The sequence below is a fragment of the Gossypium raimondii genome, chromosome 7 (genome assembly GCF_025698545.1).
Source record: "Gossypium raimondii isolate GPD5lz chromosome 7, ASM2569854v1, whole genome shotgun sequence".
Lineage (NCBI taxonomy): Eukaryota > Viridiplantae > Streptophyta > Magnoliopsida > Malvales > Malvaceae > Gossypium > Gossypium raimondii.
In genome coordinates this window covers 4,956,926-4,977,494 of record NC_068571.1, presented here as the reverse complement: position 1 = coordinate 4,977,494, position 20,569 = coordinate 4,956,926, and the positions used below count along the sequence as shown (strand labels likewise).

General features: G+C 35.9%; 2 protein-coding genes across 10 annotated transcripts; one reads left to right on the top strand and one right to left on the bottom strand.

Moving 5' to 3' along the window:
* The first annotated feature begins 210 nt into the window (after nt 1-210).
* LOC105804734 (trihelix transcription factor ENAP2) lies at nt 211-1,442 on the top strand. The gene has a single exon (XM_012637449.2). The coding sequence runs from the start codon at nt 359-361 to the stop codon at nt 1,160-1,162; it is 804 nt and encodes a 267-aa protein (XP_012492903.1). The 5' UTR covers nt 211-358; the 3' UTR covers nt 1,163-1,442.
* A 1,059-nt stretch (nt 1,443-2,501) lies between these two features.
* On the bottom strand, nt 2,502-18,493 carry LOC105804737 (chromatin modification-related protein EAF1 B). Of its 9 annotated transcripts, XM_052633336.1 has the most exons (24): nt 18,129-18,492; nt 14,465-14,672; nt 14,290-14,344; nt 14,118-14,215; nt 12,772-14,024; nt 12,563-12,672; nt 12,334-12,453; nt 11,876-12,142; nt 10,992-11,192; nt 10,711-10,797; nt 10,519-10,576; nt 9,920-10,440; nt 9,761-9,811; nt 9,291-9,348; nt 8,992-9,182; nt 8,834-8,887; nt 8,662-8,742; nt 8,359-8,493; nt 8,122-8,238; nt 7,308-7,408; nt 6,961-7,167; nt 5,975-6,353; nt 3,337-5,105; nt 2,502-2,983 (listed from the first exon to the last, which is right to left on the bottom strand). In XM_052633336.1, the coding sequence occupies exons 2-23, from the start codon at nt 14,605-14,607 to the stop codon at nt 3,420-3,422; spliced, it is 5,973 nt and encodes a 1,990-aa protein (XP_052489296.1). In that variant the 5' UTR covers nt 14,608-14,672; nt 18,129-18,492; the 3' UTR covers nt 2,502-2,983; nt 3,337-3,419. The 9 variants fall into 9 exon arrangements, with proteins under 9 accessions (XP_052489296.1, XP_052489295.1, XP_052489291.1 ...); XM_052633335.1 differs by having other exon boundaries at nt 5,975-6,266; nt 12,563-14,024; nt 18,129-18,493; XM_052633331.1 differs by having other exon boundaries at nt 12,563-14,024; nt 14,465-14,685.
* Between the last annotated feature and the right edge of the window lie 2,076 nt (nt 18,494-20,569).

The window sequence follows — 20,569 nt, the reverse complement described above, 5'->3', positions numbered from 1 at the left end:
TCAACACCTACATTTTGATCAAAATTGTAATTTCAAAATCGAAAAAATATAGAAATACATGAAATTTCAAAATTCCGTAGTGGATAAAGGGACACAGCCGGGTCCGGGGAACCCATTTGAGTAGTAGGGTTGGGCCTGATTTCAAGTACAGATCCAGAACAAAATTTTCGGGTTCGGGTCCATAAAATATTTTTAAAACGGAAACTTAAAAAATGGAAGACATATTAGCCACCTAGCTCCACCGCCAGCCACCACCGTCATCCTTCCCTCGCGCCGCCCCCCAAACCTTAATAATCAAAATTTAAAGCCCCCAATTCAAAAAGACCTCTTTGAATTTTGAACCCCCAAGGCCTAAACTATGTCTTATGATCCATCGCCGGCGGCTAAGAAACCTCAATCACTTCCTTGGACTCACCCAGAGACTCTCAACCTAATCCAAGCCTACCAAGAAAAATGGTACTCTCTCCAGCGCGGCCAACTCAAAGCCAACCAATGGGAGGAGGTCGCCGTAACCGTCGCCACTCGCTGCGGCCTCTTCGATGATTCCGCAGCCAAAACTGCCCTCCAGTGCCGTCACAAGATGGAGAAACTCCGCCGTCGCTACCGCTCCGAACGCCAAAACCTCGGCTCTGCTTCCCCTTGGCCTTACTACGACGCCATGGAAGCTCTGGAGCAAGGGCCTTTGCCTATCTCGGCTCGACCATTGACTTCCATTGTTCCAAACGGACATGAAGCTGGGAACTACTACCATAACGACGACGAAAACAACCCAATCGAGGAAGAAGAAGAAGATGACGAAGAACATGAAGGAGGAAACCGGTTCAGCAAAAGCCGCAGCATCAATTACATATTGCGGCGGCCGAGTGTTGTGAACCGGTTTTCTGGGCTAATGAAGAAAAGGGTTAGAACAGAAGAGGAAGGGGATGGTGATGCAGCAATAACGGGAAAGGGGGAAGAAGACAAAGGAGTGGAACTAGCAATGGAAATTAGGAGATTTGCAGACAGGTTTATGAGGATGGAAAGGAAAAAAATGGAGATAATGCATGAAACTGAAAGGTTGAGAAAGGAAATGGAAAACAAAAGGATTGAGATGATATTGAACTCAGAGAAGAAAATTGTGGATGCCATATCAACCAGTTTGGGGTCACAAACAAAGGAGTGAAGGTGGAGCAAGATTTGGGTTCTTCAAGAAACTTTCTTCTATTGGAGCTTCAGGTTGTATAGACTTATTAGTGATGGAACTGAACATAATTTTTGAACTGCAATTGTTGAGATTTTGCATTTCTGCTCTCTCTGGTGCCTAACTCTTTTGAACAGTATTTCTAGTCTGATCACATGATTAAGCTTTGAAACTGTTTTTATCTAGCAATTGTTCTAGTGGGTTGTTTTCTTCTATCTTTGGCTTTCATTGATGAATGATGAGCTTAAGGTCATCCACAGTATGTCTAGGTTTCTCAATGTATTTTTTTTTTTGTCAAAACCAGAGTGTCCACTGCCAATGATTCTCTTATCGCGGATGCTTTCCAAATAGGTAAACGATTAACTATTAAATGTTCTCTATTTTCATGGTAGAGATTGAACGCCTGACTTCATTATTAAATGACGGGTAAGGATTGAAATCCCATTTTCATCTTTAATAAGGGTGAACAATCATCACATCATATCTCATAGTTCAGTTTTTCAATGCATGTATATATATTTCAAGAATCTTTGAATGATCATATTCTCATACGAACATCTCAGTCCGTGAGATACTTAAACTTACTAGGAACTAGGAATTTCTCTAGGTCACTATTTATATAATGCCCTTAAAGGACGAGGGTGAGCAATCATCACATCATATCTCATAGTTCAGTTTTCAATGCATGTATATATATTTCAAGAATCTTTGAATGATCATATTCTCATACGAATATCTCACTCCGCGAGATACTTAAACTTACTAGGAACTAGGAATTTTTCTGTGTATTTACACTTTTAACTTGAAACCTGAAGGTCACTATTTATATAATGCCCAGAAATTCTTTGAAACATATTACTGCTTGGAGGTTTCTAACAAGCTACAGTATACGTTTGATCCTTTGGTGCTAATTTGAAGCACTGGTTAATTTAGTATCGGTGGAATCTGAAAATGCATAACAAGTATGGTCTTTGTGTACTTCAAACACTTGGATGGCTAATGTATGGAGAATATTGTAGGAAAAATGAGGGAAGGAATATAATAGAGTTGATAACTCAAAAAGTTATGCATCTGACTGTTTATTGCAGTTTAGTTCAAATTAGATAAAAATTACAAAAGGGCCAAGCAAAGAGCTTTCTGTACTGCATTTCAGGTCTGTTAAAAATTTTGGATATAGTTTTTTTTTCCAGTCAAAAAAGGGAAAAGACACTCATTGCAGATGCTAATGAACTAACCAAACAGAACTAAATTCTCAAGTTTCATAAGCAAGAAACACAGGGGCTTATGGTAGACCCAGAAGGAATAGGGAATGGAAAGGGTATGCACCAATTAAAGGATTTTTTTATTATGAGAATCTGATGACTGTTTACAAATTACAAATAAATGCTTGGGTGGGAATGGCCATGGCCATGGCTATAGCAGTGACGGCTGCTGGTCGTTCTAATAGCAGTGACCAGTGTCTACACCACAACAAACCTTAATATTCACAAAATTCCCCAAAGGCTTTTTGCCCATAACAATGATTGCTAGATACCCACTAGACCTCAAAGGGTAATAAATACATGCACTGATCTACTGGGCCGAAAAGAAAGAAACCATGGAAAAGGGAGATGTGACCTATGTACAAATGCCACTATATCTGTCTCCACTTCCCTATACTCTAAGTGGTTATATACATGATGCCCTAAAAACCAAAAAGTAGAAACCCCAAAAAATGTCCAATACTTTCCGTGTATTTCTAACCTGCAAATAGCAGCAACCTCTTTCCACATTGCAATGCCAATATGATATTACCAGCTTCATCTGCGTTAAAACCACAGCCTGATTAGTCTCCACTCTCTATTCAAGTTTAATAAAATTTAAATACCAAAGAAATAAACAAAAAGGAAAAGAAAAAGACAACAAATTTATACAAATCAAATAGTATACATGGATAAGCACCCACAGACAGCTAGAGTTAAAAAATAGCTATCCATAAATAATTGTCAGAAGTTTTAACAAAACAATAATGCAACAATGTGGCAGAGAGCGGATATAATTCATCTCATTCCAATATTACAACATGATAATAATTCTAAATGTTCTAATGCTTCCTAGTATGCCAACCTAACATATAACACCATATCAAACCTGCCTAAATCCGTAAAAGTTATTACCTGTACACTGCTGTTACTTGGGCAAACAAACTCAATCATGGCAGGACCCATTGCTGTTGGAACTGCTCCAACCACTAATTGCTTCATTCCAGCTTAGAATTAGAAGGCCTGTGATACAAGCTTCCCTGTACTGTTTGTAGATGCAGAGTTTGCTGTTGCGACTGCTGTTGCAATGGCTGCTGTTGTGGCAGCAAACTATGCTGATTTTGTAACTGCTGGTAAGGTTGTTGAGATGGTGGCAATGTGGAAGATTGTTGTATCTGTGGCTGTTGTGGCCACTGTGCCCCATCAGTACTCCCATTAGAGGGTAGACTACCTGATAATTGTCTCTTCCCTAACACTTGGCTGACAGAAGGTAGCGAATCACTACGAGCAGAATTTGGATGAGGAGGGCTCCCCATGGATCCCACTTGAGTGGCCACATTTGGCAAACCCAGATCACACACTGATTCTGATGGTTTCCACTGAGGGCCAACAGAAGGAGAAACAACCGATACATTGTCAGCTGAATCAATGGCAGCCTGAGGCATTGCCATTGTTGTGGCTGTACCCATAAGTGAAGCATTACTCATGGGCTGTTGGTCAGCTTGGGCTGGCTCAGCTTGAGATTTGCTGGAAGGATCAGAATTCACTTGTTGATTCTGCTGAATCATCCTTTTAACAGTAGGCTGGCTTTGATTAACTTGCTTTTTATGTGATTGTGACTGTAGCTGCAAGTGCTGGCAGTTTGGACCCATAGCTGCTGGCAGGACAGACTGATGCACATCTGATTGTGTATGACCAGAAGGCGCTGTGGAAACCTGAACTTGAGAACTATTATCAGAATGTGCAGCCATCTGCTGGAGATACTTTGTAGAAGGGGGTACTGCCCCAGAAAGTAGCTTTTTCTGTGGCTGGGAATGATTCATGGACTGAGAAGAAACTGGAGGTTTAGATGGTTGGACAGGGCTCATAACAGACCCAGAATACAGGCCCTGACCTTGCATTAAGTGCATCATCTGCTCTCCTTTCTCAGCAGCTTGGTTGCTAGAGGCCATGCTAAGGCCATTCAGAGGAGAAGGATCAACAGAAAGGTTCTGATGCACCTGCATGTTCCCCCTCCCTGCTCCCTTCAAAAGTTTAGCTTGCTGCTGAGATTGTGTTTGTTGCCGTTGCTGAGGGTGGTGCCTTCCAGATTGTTGAAACTGCTGTTGTTGAAGCTGCCGCTGTTGTTGCTGGCCTATCTGATTGTTCAACCCACTAGCACCAGGTCGGGAACTCCTACCAAGCCCACGAGGCACCAAGTGGTTTTTTTGTTGCTGATGTAATGACATAGGAGTTATTGGCGTAGATGGTGTTAGAGGGGAAAGCGATACTGCCTGAGTTGAAGCTGGAGATTGAATCTGGGAACTACTCTGAAGAGAAGATACGGGAAGTTGAGTCTGAGGTCGGACATGTGGCTTCAAAGCATTAGATACAGCAAACTTTTGATGTTGCTGATGCATATGAGACTGCTGCTGCTGCTGCTGCTGCTGCTGCCTTTGCCTTTCTTTAGCAAGGCGCATGGCATATGCTTGCTGCTGTGAACCATTAGAACCCTGAAGAGAGTTGTTCAGCCCATGGGACTTCTGGGGATGACCTGGATATGACTGAACAGGCGATGGGGTTGATTGATTAGGGTAAGCAGAAGTCAACCCATTGAAGGCAGCAATTCCCTGGCTGTTCTCTTGAACGTGCAGTTGGAGCTCAGGTACCACCATTTGCCTCTGGTTCTCTGGACTGTGACCAGGCTATCAAACAAAAAGGAAAATCATCTTAGTTTGAAAGACTGTTCTAGATCACCATAACACGCAAAAATTAGAGTACCAATATCATTGATTATCCAGAAGTTCAATGTAATTTTTAAATAAACAAAAATAAAAATGCTATATCAAACGCATTTCAGTTCCTAGAGGAATACTCATCAAAAGAAACACAACAAAGCGAGATTTACCAACCAGCTTTAAGGCATTGAGTTCAACAAACCCCCATTATCAAGCCTAAATTAAATTCCTCAATTGGAAGTCGTTACACATAAAGAAAGGAATTACCCAGATCTGCTTGCTACACAGAACCATAGGTAAAGGAAAATTTTGATGAAATTTTTTGCAGCAAGCAATCCTCTGAAAAGCCATATATATCTAGAACTGAAGTCCCCATTCTAGATTTAGATGGGTGCAGCAAGAGCTCAAGGGAAGGGGTTGATTGCAGTCAGTCTAAGATTAGCATGGAGTGCCTATCTTTGGATTGAGAGAATAGGAGAATTCATGGCAGCAAAGCTAATTCTAATACAGCACTTGTTAATTGAATTAAGGTTGTTGGATACAAGATTCAAGGATTAATGCGTACTGCAGATTAGCTGGTGAAATGCTTATCTTAACTGCTCTTCTTTTTTTCTTTTTTTGGCTGGTTTTAAATTTGTAATACTGCAATATCCAGATTGTTCACTTTGTAGTAGATTGCTACTTATTTGAATGAATACAAATCACTGGGGGAAATATTAAATGATTTCTTGGTATATAACAATTATCGTTAATATGGGACAAAAGAACCCCAAACTGCAATAGCATGTTGAAGAACAGACTTGATCATACTGCTCCTTGAAAAGTAAATAACTTACTTGCATCATGTGAATGGTATCCCGAGGTCTCAATGTAGAGTTTCCTTGACCAGAACCTGGTCCAGAGTGCATATTTCCAGGGCTAGGCATTCCCACCAAATTGGAGGAGAGCATGCTGCCAGAATTTAGCATTGTTGATGATACCATTCCTTGAAAGCCTGGCCTTGACATTGGCATGTTTCTATTTATTCCACACATCATGCCCACACCATTTCCACCAGCCAGCATAAGAACCCCACGATCTGACCCAGAAATAGCCCCAGGGAGAGTCAATTTGGACTGCTGGACATTCCTGCCAGATAAGACTGGATTATGTTGCTGCACTCTATGCTGCTCATCAGCTGGCAAAGATGTTCTTGGAACACCAAATCTACCATCCCTGAGAGCAAATATGACCACAATTTGTGCCATTGGTATATAATATATATTAAAAAACATGAATGAGGAGAAACTTCTGAACTAACTAAAAGTAGCCTTTGTTGTTTAATATATTTCTAAAAAATCATTGTAAATACTTCTGTATTATATGAATAAATTATCTAATTTATAAGAAGTTTGATTTTCATTAAAATACTTTTGTTAAATAGACTTGTTAATAAAATCTATCCAAATTAAGAGTAAGAAATTTAATTTAATTACTTAAGTAATAAATTTAAAAATTAAAATTAATGAATTGCTTTATCTTCAAGATTCTAAAATAAAAGGGTTAAAGTTCACATTAATTTTTGTTTATTTGCATAGAATTTAATTTACATTAACATTAAAACAAAAGACTTTATATTAATTAATATCAATATAATTTGCGCATGGAACATATATATGCTAAGGCAAATTTACACTTTGTTTATTTATTTGTAGAATGCTCAACTTATTCAAAAATAAATAAAATAGCAGATATTCACATGCAATGCATGTTACAACAGATACTAATAATAGCATGTGATACTATGCACACAGAGAATGCAAGCTACAAATTAGCTTAATACCTCACAGAAGCATCGAGTGTAGCAGAGGGTGATGATAAATTACTGCCAAGAACCGCATTAGAAGATCCCTGCAGCGACGAATTTGCTCCAGATGCAGGAAGCCTTGGTCCCACAGCTCCTTGATTCGATATTGCTAAACTACTAGCCTGATATCCTAGAGGAAGAACATCTTTGCTTGATGCAGGGGCATCACAAAAATCGAGAGGCCTTTATCCAAATGATAGAAAATGATATTACAGTCCATTACAATCAAAATAAAACATAATACAAAGAACAATGAAAAACTAGAAAACATGAATGAATTAACAAGTTAAAACTTTAACAAAAATGGAAGCAGCAAAGCTTACGTTAGAACCCCTCCATTTAGGTTATTTGGGCAGACTTCTGAAAGAGACTTAACATGAGAATTGTGGACCGGCACTATCTGCTTCAAATCCTGGTTATCATGCTTTACAATACACAAGAAGACAGAAGGGACAATTGAGAAAAGGCTGGAAGAACCAAAGTGAATAAAAGAAGGAGAATTTAGGATGCTTTCAAGTATTAAGACTAGGTTTTCATCATATTTTTGCCACACCACTGAATGCTAAAACCAGAGTTGTAAAGGGCTACAGGTGAACTTGAAATGCTAGGGCCCCTATATTGTCCGAGGAGCAAGGTGCAAAAAGAGCACTTACCTAAGTGGAATAAAGGCATATATATATCAAAGAAATTTTATGAATTAATGCGTGAAATAACACGTATATCAAAAAAAAATTATGAATTAATGTAATAAGCTAGACTTTAATTGATATAGTTCATTTAATAAACTCAATTGATTGTGTTCAGTCTAATCCATTCTCTAATAAAACTAATAAACTACAAGGGGAAAATGCTTCACTTATAAACTAAAACGAGAGAAGTTTAACAAGGTATATCTAGCATATTTTAATCAAGTCCCATGCACCTTAAGAAATTGAACTAACAGTGCATAAAAGTCTTCTTTAAATGCCCATAGTCAGATGTTGCATCAAACTCGTATAAAAAACTGAAAACTTGATTGCATTGAAGATGCCAAAAGGACTATCTTCAACTAGGTTAAACTACTGGCTTATTCTTAAAACTAAAAACATGCCAGGACCTCTAGAGATAAAATAAATGCACTCTAAACTTCACTTATACCTGACACCGCCGGTAGTGCTGTTTCTTGCCAACAAGTATAATTTTTTCAAAATGAGACTTAAGAGTCTCCTCTTCTACTGGCCCTTGCAGACGTTGAAACAACTGTCTAGCACTTCCCTGCATGAAATACAGCAGTAGAAGCCAACCATAGAAGACAAAATTAGCTTCATGGAAAATATCCACCTTCAGTATATTAACAAAAATATGAATCTACTAGCTTTTGAGAAGAGAAGGGACCTTTGGAATGCCAGGTAATGTGGATGGATATGACTGAGAAGACATTAAATCATCAGCACTGTCAGCTCCATCTCCACTCCTATCCATTAAAATCTTGTAGCGTTCCTTACATTCTTTAGGCTTGAGAAATATGCACTTGACACATCGAGAAGTTAAAGAAATTATAGACATTTATAAGAACAAGTAGCGGTTTTAGAGCAATGGACGCGTCATTGGTGACAATTTAGTGTTATTCTAGACATATTAAAAGGAAGCCATACATGACCTAATATGTTTGTATAGACACGTTACTCGTGCACTAACCTTAAGTTGAAGGGTACTGTTGATGGCATCACTTACGAGATCCCAATTTGGACCCATGTCATGTACAAGGACAACAAGTGCCTGAGCATAAATACAGTAACATCTCATGGACATGTTCAAATGCGACCAGGAATTGAAGATAATTTCACAAAAAAAGATAACAAAAGTTAACCTGATCTTCAAGTAATGACCATGGAGTACTAGAACCAGGCTGAGCAGCAGACATCTGGAGGAAGTTTACATTGTTTTAACAATTACACTGGAGCTAAGACGAACTCTGAAGCACATTATCAAGCAGACAATCAACAAACAGGTAAAAGGAAAAAATACCTTGGGTGTTTTGGCTTTTCTACTCTTGTCAGAAACATGCATTAATCTGATGATTTTGCTGGAGTTGGACATGTTACTCATCTGGGACCCTACTGGTGAAGGGATTGATCCATTTGAAGTGATGTCAAAAGTGTTATCTAGCTGTTGCTTCATTATCTTCAGCTTCTTGGCATTATGTTGCCCAAATAAACCTAATAAAAAGATAATTGACAGGATGATGGGTGAAGAACATGACATAAAATAGATATACCCAACCACGTAACCCGTGATTAAATCAAATATGATAAAAAAAGCTTTACCGCTGGTTCCATTAGAATCAAAATGAGAACTCTCAGGTCTCTTTTTGGAATAATTCCCCTGCAAAATAAATGGAATCATCATAAAATAAAGTTCATCACAACTATCATGGGGAGCAGGAAGTCAACTTGATCCACCTAGTCCTTGATCTCATAAAATTTTGAAAATACTAAAATGACCTCAAAGCTTTAAAAGTTTCCTTCATCAAGAAACTGGACAAATCTGACTGAGGATATTCAGAAATCAACTTAAGAACCTATAATACCTTTGAAAATGAATCTCAAGCTAGGTAAAGTTGCACAATTAAATTAACATATACAAGGACCAAAAATGGTAATTAGACATCCAAGAAGAAAAAATTAAATTAAGTTTCTTAATGATAAAATGACTGTACTATTCCATTAAAGAGGAAGAAAACGATAAAGCAAAAGATCATTTACATCAAGCAACAGAGCTGAAGATGACAAATTACCAGTTCATTATGAGTAGATTCAAGTTGCCAACCCTCATCATATGCAGAACCCTACCAGAAACACGATTCATGACCTTAGAAACTAAGGAAAATAATGGAACTATACCATTCCATTATAAAAAAACCCAGTGTCAGTAAAACAGAAGAATCCCTACGTACAAGATTCTTGGTTTTTTTCTTCTTTTTAGCTTTTGTTGGTGGTTCTGCACGGTCATTTTGTAGCTGACTTTCAAAGTTCCCAACTGATTCAACCTCTGTGCTTTTCTCGATCTGGAATCCTCCATTCAAAGTACTCTGATCATCCTGAAAAGAATTATTATCTCCACTAGAAGCATCTGTTTTTGTTGGAGCTTGTAAACCCCCAGCAGCAGCTGCACAGCTAAAAAGACTTAAAACCCTCTGCCTGGGACCAGTGCGAACACGTTTCGTTGGAATTGGACCAACATTTAGACCACTTGCAGGCCTTTTACCCATTAAGGTTGATTGTTGAGCACAGTTTCCATAAGGCAAATCAGAACCCATTTCATATGATCTTGCAGGAGGATATGATTTCATAATTTTCATTGTCCGCTTCTTCTGGTTTAGTTTTGACGATTTGCTACCTTGAAAGGCTCCAGGCAAATAATACATACTTGTTTCTCCTTCATCCTCATCATACACAAAGTTGCCATATGGAAACTCTGAATTTGAAGAAGTTGTAAGGAACATATGACTATTGAATAACAAAGATAATCAAAACAAAAAAGTGTCATGATTACCGGCTCCAGCATCATAAACAGATGTTTCAACCACCTCTTGCACGTTACTCTCAATTTTCTGGGGGGAAAATTAAAAAATAAGCAAGATTTCGGATGAATCATACAAGTCCAGCAATTTTTCTTCAGATTACTGTAAAAATATAGGGGGGACAAAAGAAAAAAGACAATGTATAAACTCATTAAAGAACCTACATTTACCTCAGTCTGTACCAAATAAAATTCAATAGATCTTCGGTAGGTTTCCATAGCACCTGAAGGAACTGCATAGAAGAGGCTTTCCTGGAAATAAAGTACATAAAAGTTTGAGCATAGGATGTACAAAGAATTTCCACAAGATAAGAACTCCAGAGTCCAGAATGAGCATGCATGTTAACAGATACAACTGGTTAAAACAAATGGATCAAAAAGCCATCTTCAAAAGCCAACAATAATGTGCTAATAAAACTGAAAAGCTAAGAAAAAATAAGTCGTACTTCAGTTAGGTGTTCATCCCAAGAGCTGTCCATAATGCTTGAGTCAAATATCCTGTCAGAAGTTGCTGCTGTATCAGCTTGACGTGATGGAACAGAGGAACTGCTATATTTTAAAAATCTAAGAGCATATGCCTGAATAGCAAGTTCATTGTCATTTCCAGGGTGCTGCTGCTGCTCCTTATTTGTATCCTTCTCCATAACATGTTGCAGAAAAAGATGAGACATAAAGTAGAGTATTTCAAAGATCTGATACAACTAGAACATGAATATAAAATATTCAGCAATTTTGCAAAACAAAGTTACTGAAGACGAGGAAAACAAGCCCAAACAGCTCTATAGCTATCAATAATTCCAAATACTTAATTGGATTTTCTTGATCTGAATTCCAAAGACCATATGCATTTAGATTTAAATTTTAACTTATAATCCAGACCCTAGGAACTCAATCATCAAATAATCCAACCAACCCCAGAAAGCCAACACACTAAACGAAAAACACAGAGACCACATTTCATATAAACTAAAATTAAAATCCAAAAAGGTTTTAATAAGAAGAAGACTAAAATCCATATAAATACCAAAGTTCTCAGTAACCTCTTCTCTACATTTTTAAAGCAAGCCAGTTCTCCCAGATCATGTTTCCTACATAGCAACTAAGATAAACCATGTACCAAAGAACAGAACATATTAGTGGATAATCAATGTGCAAAAAATAAAAATAAAAAACAGTAACTGAATTTGAATATTTAAAAGAAACTACCACCAAGCTTTAATAAGAAAATTAAACATAAAAAATTATAATCATTAATGTCATCACATAGAAAGACATGCATAAAATGATTAAACCTTAAAGACCAATAGAAGTCCATCAATATAACCAGTACCATATCAAGTTCTGCATTGTTGTTCTTAAGAACTTCATCAGCCTGTGATCCCACTAGATCATAGCCACAGTTTTTTGGACCAAGACTTGCATCCCTACTATTTAGAAGCAACTGTGCTGAATGCCAAAAGTCCATGACAGCATTAGCTAGGATTAAAGCTGCTTTTCTGAGTTTCCAATACTGATTCTTTTCTTCAAGTTGCAATCGCAAAGTAAAAGTAACACGTCTACATATTTGAGCAGCAGCAGTCATCTTCCAAAGACGCTCCTATAAGCACATAAAATTAATAAATAAATAAGAAAAACTCCAAGAAAATTTGCCAATTTTGTTATCTAGTCAACTTCAAATAGAAGCACACTAATCAAGTAAAGCTAACAATAAAAAAAACTCTAGATAATAAAGGGAAAATAAAAGAACCCATAAGCTAAATCTATTTTATATTCTATAATAAATAGTACCTGAGCAAAATCATTTGCCAACCATGCCATTTCCTCAAGAACAAAGTCCCAGTGAGATTTTTGGCAGTTCTCCATAGATAAGCTAGCAACAGATAACTCTGCAATTCTTTTCCGCTTAGCCTGTTTACCATAATGCCAGACCATTTAAGATTTTAAAATACAAAATAAAATACATCTCAGTTAAGAAATCAGCAATAACTATGCATATATCCAAGGAAAGATACACCACCTCTATAATCCCTGCCTCTTCCATAATGGAATCTTCATGTGCCTTGTCCACCACTTTCACATGATTATCCAAACTAGCTTGAGTGTCAGGAATAGCAATAGAGGTTATTCCTAACAAAGTTGTGTCAGGAATCTCACAAATACTGTTGTCCATTTTACCTTGAGGCAAACTAGACGAAAAGTTTTCCTTGTAGGAGTTAGAATTATCACCTGGCACAGTACTAACTTCCCTTTCAGCTTCTGATACAGCATGACTACTTCGTTGTGCCTCATCATTGGATAGACAGCTCACCTCATTTTGCAATTCAGATCTAGTTTCTTCCACCACTTTGACAGTAGAATCATTCAGAGAGTCATTTTGAATCACAGATCTATAAGTATCAAGAACAACAGCAACATTATCAACAGCCTTAATCTCACTGTTTTGTCTTGCCATTTCACCAACAGCTAAGTTTAGTGACTCCTCTTTTTCTGATGTTTGCTCCACGAGCTTTCCATTAGAATCAACATTTTTTGGATTTATATATACATCTTTATCATTATTTACATCTAATCTTAAACTGTTTTGAGTGCAAGAGGACACTGAATCTAATCCCTTCATCCCTATTGCCACACTGCTATTTTGCCCTTCAATTGGTTTTTCCTCATCTCTTTTGGCATCACCAAACCCATTTAGCTGGTTATAACCAGTTCCATTTTCAGCTTTTGTTGTACCTGTTGCAGGTGATTCTTCAAGACCAGTTGAAACTCCCTGCTCCTTCCCTGCAACAAGATCAGACTCTGCAGGAACCAAGTTAACTGGAGATTTATCAGCCTCAACTTGAGCAGTTTCCTTATGCAGGTCATCGATCAAGCTTTTAGAAAATGTGACATCAACCTTGCTTTCGGATATATCACCTTTTGATTGATCAGTTGTTTCTTCTGTAGCCTGACCACCATCAAACGCCATGTTGAACTGATTATCAGAAGTTATCATCTTTGAAGCCAAATCACCATCTGAAGTTGTCAATTTTGTGGCATCGACACAGTGTATGTTCTTTCCCTTTTGCTTATTTGTTTCAGAAGTCAAAGCCTTCACATCCTTCGATGCTACATGAGCAGGTAAACAAGGGCCATGACCACCTCGACCCTGAACAATATCTTTTGGACTAGATCGTGCTCCATCTCGATTTATTTTGGACCTGTTCCTTCGAGCATATGGGCGAAAAATAGCAGAATCTTCTGATTCCTTGGTATTTTGAGCTCCATCCATTCGAGAAGATTGCTCTGATGGAAAAACAGTATTCCACTTACGAGAATTCATAGACTTCCTTTCACCTTCAGGCAACTCATTTTCACCAGAAAATAGTAAGAGACTGTCAGCACTACTGGGTTCACAAACTGCAGGAATCCCTGGTCTTCCACTACTCTCTACGGAATCACCATGAGGTGAGGCAGTGGGTGCAAAACTACCTTTTGCATCACTGCAACAATAGCGGACAGGGAAGCATCAGCTAGTTGCTCCAATACAATTCAGAACCATAGTATTGTAACACACAACAGTAAAAAGAACAAACCTGGTAACCAAATGTTCTGCTTGCTGATTAGTGAGAGAAGTAGACTGGACACTAACTGAAGCTGCATTGCCAAATTTGAAATCCAACGGATTGCCACCCTGACAGCAACGTGTTTTATGGTGAAATTAATCTATAAGAAACTAGAATAACAAGAGAAGATAAAAGTGCATACTTTCTCAAGAAACTCTAGTTCCCTTCTCCTTTCCTCACGAACAACATACTCCTGCCTGTTATATAGACAAATGTAAAAGATGATAGAAAATAAGTAGCTTGTACTTAGGGATGTGAACCAAGTGCATAATTTTAGAATGATAAAATAGTAAATAAAAGTGGAATGTAAGCATCACCTAAGCTCTGCTTGAGCCTTCTCAATAGCTGCTCTACGCAGGGAGGTCTTGACACCAATGTCAACTCCGCTGTCAACAACCCCTCCCATAGAATCAACCTCAGCATTTAATAACAATGCAGATCCCAAGCTGCATCCATGCATCCCTCCCTATAAATCTACGGGCTGGCCCCTCCCATTGATGCAAAAAAGAAGGTATTGGTAAACACCTACAATAGATATCTGGAAAAAGTATCAGAATCAACCAGACTACTAGAGTAAATAGAAACTAATACAAACAAAAAATTGAAAAGCAGCAAGCTACTACAATAACTATCTCCCCTTCATTTCAATGCAAAAACCTTTGTAACTACATTAAAAATGATTTTATTATTCAATTAAGGTTTGAGCTTGTATCAGTTCAGGATCACGCAAGCTGATCACTAACAGATATCATCAAACTCACTCAAGATAATCCAAAAAATGGGGAGTTTTCCGGAAGCTCAAATATATGCAAAATCAACACCAAAAGAACAAGGTAGAAACTCCGAACAAATGGATGATAATACATGAAACAGAAGAATTATACATGAGTCTATACATTGTTTACCATAAAAAGGATCACTGTAGAAAGATTTTTCCTGGAAACGAACAAAATGCATGATACAAAGACTTGAACTGGATTAAGACCTACTAATATTATTCCAAATGAGCAACTTTCTGCCAAACTTAGGGTGCGATTGTTTCACTTATTTGTTTTCCAGAAAATATTTTCATCATTTTCCAACGTTTGGTTGAGGAAATTAAGTTCGGTCAACGCAAAACATTTTACAAGTCAACTAAAAAAAAAGATAGCGTTTTTCCATAAAATGTCTTACGACTTTAAAATCCGGAAGACATTTTACGCAACTCAATCTCCTTTCTCTCTTTGACTCTCCCTTTCTCGTTTTCTTCTTCTTCGGTCCTCTCTTTGAGAAACAAAAATTCTAGAGGTTTTTAGAGAAATAATCGACAATGATGAGAAATTAACCAAAATGCAGGACCGATGAATTCCTTTCATATATATTAGAGAAAAGAAGAGATAGGAACAAAAGAACCATGGAGAGGCGAAAGGAGTGATGGGGGTAGGCCGAATTTGGGCCGTTGATTTCTCTGATAATTCCACTGCTCCTTCATTGCATGACATCCCCAATCTTTTTGGTTTCACTCATCCTTCTACCAATCAGGTTCCCTTTCTTCTTCTATTTCTTATAATAAATAAATAAATTCACTTTCAATTTTGTTATTATATTAGGGCTTCAGCTTCGCATTTGTATTTTTTTCAAGAGAATTTAGTTCTAAGTCAGCAATAGAAGGATGCTGAAGCCAATTGGAAAACACAGGTACCTCTTTTCTTTTTTCTCTGTAGTTACTTTTTTGATACATTTACAATTGACTCTCACACACCCTTATAATTTACTTAATAACATAGGAAAGTAGGGATATGCTTTAAATTGATTTAATTTTGGATTTAAAATTTTGAAGTTATCAGCTTTGTAAGGATATAAATGCTTGATATGAAAACTTGGGATTACTTTCTAATCAATTTAACTGCAGCACTACAATGACAAATCATTAGTAAAAATGTAATGAATCTATATGTATATCTATTCATCAAAGGATTGAATTTCAACATCTGAGTTGGAGTTTAGAGAAAAAGTAAAGGGGACAGGGAAGGGGAAGAAGATATGTCTTTCCATGGTGCATGGTTGAGGCCTACTGATTGATTGTTGCATCATATTAACATAGTATTTGATTGCAAAATTGAAGTATATCATTGAAGTTTTTGCTGGTTTAGGTGTTCATTTAGGTTAGAGTTCCATTTTGTCACTTAAGGATGTCTTGAAGGGTTGGGAAGTGTAAGCTAAGCTATGATTATTGATTTTTCTCTTATGTTGTATAGTTAGCTCAGGCATGTATTTACCATTTACCCTTTGTTTTTTGTTCTTTATTATTTGTTCTTTTTTTTTTCTTTTTTTGTGCTCATAAAAGTAGGGAAACAATCATAAGAGGAAACATGCAAGAGTGCTAATTGTATGGGATAAAGGAGAGTTCTTGGCTGGTAAAAGTAGGACTAACAAGAATTTTGTGGTGGTTAAGGTAGAGTAAGGAAAACTTTAATGCTGCTATATGTAATATGTAAGACACACAAGCAACCTGCTGCCCCTAAAATTCCACTAAAGGCTAGATTGTCTTTTAGTCAAATGTTATGGTTGTGCAATTTCTATTTCTAGGTTGGTTCATCAAAATATTTTGAGCCTTATATATAATATATTGGCATGTTTTTTAGCCTTATAAAGACAATAAAACATATCTTCTTGGACCTAATTGTCATGTTCTATCTTTTGTAGGTTAATCGTGTTGAAGAAATGCTTTCTCCAGAAGCATACATTTTGCTCTATCCTAGACGGAGTATAGTTTTCAATTGCAATAGAATTGTTGTCTTGTAAACAAGCCCTCTGATGTGGAGAGTATTTTCCTGTGTGCAATTGAAGCAGTTATTGCTAAATTCAAAGATCCAAAAGTTGTGTATTTGGTTAAAGCATCAAATAGAGCTTCTTTAGATGTAGGTGAACCTGTCATTCTTCACATTTCAAAATTGGATAAAAGAAATAGAAATTGGAATTGGACAGCCATAACATTTATAAAAAAAAATAAAACATTGTAATATATATACACAAAAACATTACAAAATGTAATTTTATAGCACTAAAATAAACTCAATAAAGAAAACAAAAGATAAAAAGTCAAGAAAAAATCTCTAATGTGTGTTTGTTTCACTGAAAACAACTTCTACAAAATGTTTTCAGGAAATTTGCCAAACATGTAAAATATTGTACCCAGAATCATCCAAACACCAGAAAATATTAGCTTTTTCAGAAAATCAAGTCATTTTCTAGAGATCATTTTCCAGAAGCTATTTTCAGCGAAACAAATGCACCCTAAGATGCTTACAACCTTTTTATTCTTTCTTTTTCTGCAGAAGGGAAAAAAGGTGTAACAAAATATATAACACATTGATTGCATATTGCTCTTCATTAATTTCCCACTCCTGTACATAGTTTCACAGCAACTGAATATAACCAATTTCTCTCAAAATCAATTAAAGTTCACTCAACACCTTACATACATGAAAATTTGACAAAAAAAATTAACTTGCTTGGGGAGAGAGTTGCCACTAAGTTTTGGGCAGTTAAAAAGCCCAAAAAAGGAATATATACCTGCTACTAACTAGAACACCAAAATCAAAGCTGAATTATAGTAATGATTCTATCACAGACGCACAATAAGCATATACGTACACAATTATACATAGAAGCAAATGATTGCATGTAAAGAGCTTAGCACAAGAGTTCTCTTCAAATTCCAGGAAAATAGCCACTATAGGTTGAAAATTAGAAACTGAACAACACAATGTAGAGCCTGATGAGCTTCCCGGGCATTTTAACTTAGAATTAGTGTATATATATGCACATGAGAAGACCACTTACCGCGTAAATTCACTAGCATCCAATCGAAATGCGTATAGAATACCAAAAAGGAAACAAACGGAAACCCTAAACGTATTAAATTACGGACACTGCCCTAATTTGAAACATTACTAAAATTCTAGGGTTTAGAAAACAAAAATTTAGCGCAAAAATAACCTGAATTTGGATACCGAGTCGAACAATTGGCAGCTAGGGCAAAGCACCGGGGAACACCTGAAACGTTCCCGCTGTTTTTTAGCACTCTCGTTACCACTTTAACTCCCTTCTAGGGTTTTGAAGCTTCGGACCCTCCTTCAACGTCGTTGCCCTCAATCAAAACGACATGAACTAACCCTAAAATACAACACCTCCCTGCAAATGCCAGCCATGAGCACGTTGTCGAGTCTCTCTCTATCAAGTCCTTCGTGTAAATTTATGCATTTCGCTCTTAAGAAAAAAAAATGGCGACGATTTTTTAATTATTTTTTTAAGTTTTGTTCGGCCTGGCTGCTTTGAGAATTACTGTGCGACTCTTCTCTCAGTGATCAATGGGCTTGTCTTTTACATTAGGAAGACGACGATGATAAAAGGCCTTCTTTTTATTTTTCTGGTCCATTTGGGATTTTTAGTAATTTTGATTGATATGCATATCCGATCCACTAGTAATTGGATATAATGACAAGTCACGTTACATTTTGAAGAATCTTTAAAATAATATTGTAAAAATAGGTAGTCATAAATCCTAAATATGAACCGTAAATTAGATATGTATTAAGAAAACACATAAACTTGAACTATTATTTTTTGTTAATTTGTTGTATATAAATTGTTGAACGATGACATTATTAGGAGGAACAGTTATGAACCCCTAAAAAGTTCAAGCCTTAAAAATGACATTGTAAAAATAGGTAGTCATGAACCCCAAATATGAACCGTAAATTAAAGATGTATTAGTAAACACATAAACTTGAACTATTAATTTTTGTTAATTTGTTGTATATAAATTGTTGAACGATGACATTGTTAGAAGGGACGATTATAAACCCCAAATTTGAATCAGAAATGCAGATATATATTAATAAAATCATAAACTTAAACTATTAATTTTTGTTAATTTGTTGTATACAAATTGTTGGATTTTTTTATAATTTCGTGCATTTTAATTGTTAAACTCTTAATTTTCAAACTAATAATGGAAAATTAAATCTTTTAAATATAAACTATATGAATATTTTGAAGTTGCTAAGAATATTATATTTCATTTCTTGTATTGATCTACATTAATGTACTATAATATAATAAGTCAAACTATCATGAAAATGGGATTTTTTTTTTTGAACTTTGACAATACCAACCCATTATTGGATATTCTATCAATACCTACCTCTCCAACCAAAAGCATGGATATATTGCTATACACCTAAATTGTCACATGATACATGCCACTAAATTTAATGATGGTTTGGGTAAGTATGTTATCCACTTAAAAAATATGATTATCTGGTCAATTGAGTTTTAGCTCAGTTAGTATTAATATTGTTGCCATTATAGAATGATGTAGGTTCAAGTGTACTGAGCGCATTATCCTCTTATTTAAGGATTGAGAAGGGACTATAGATAATTCTAGACATTGTATCATAAAATATAAATTAGGAATCATTATGCTACACTCACATGAAAGGAGTAAATAAATAAATATGATTATTTTGGACATTCTTTTCATGTAATTTTGTGGTTAAGTCATTTTAAATCTTAGAGGTTTTTTATATATATCACATTATTTTGAGATTACAATCCTATCATATTTTAATTATGTATTTTTTTCAATTTTGAGTTACTATGTTTCATATTATTAATATTGTGTTATAATTATTTATTTTAGATTCTAATTTGTATTTATATTATTTGTGTTGTTACACAAGAAGAGGAAACTAGCGGCCTCGGCACCCTAAAATAGCAGATTTATCATTTTGTTCTTTTAAATTTTTATAAAATTACATATTAATTATAATAAAATTGTACTTTAATTTCACAATAATTTATAATTTATCTCTAGCTCCCTCAATAACGAGGAGAAATAGAAGAATAAAAGAGAAGAACTAGAAAATTGTTGCGAAGGGCTTCGATATTATTACATTTCTATTTCTCTCTTCTTTTAACAAATTCAATTATTTCTAAGGATGAAACCCAAAAAGCCTTTTAATATTGTGAAGACTTTCCAAATAGAATTCGTTCACACAAATTTCGAGTCATAAATTATATTTAATTAATATATTTTATTAATTATTTTAAATAAATTTATATACGAGTTCTATTAATTTTGATATTTAAATGTAGGTATAATAATTGTCCAATGATTTGGAAAATAAGTTAAATCGTAAGTCGTATGAAAGACTAGGCACGGGAGCTCGAGTTGATGTACCGAAACTTTTAGAATTCAAGATTATTTTATTTTAATAATTATTTTTATTATTTTCATTTGGAAAGATATATATTTAAAAGATGAATTGGGATTAGATTTATTTTTAGGATTTTATTTTTACTAAAAAGGAGGGAGGTGTCTGACTCCTCCATCCTTTATGGTTTTTTTTTAAGTAGATTTACATAGTTGAGACTGT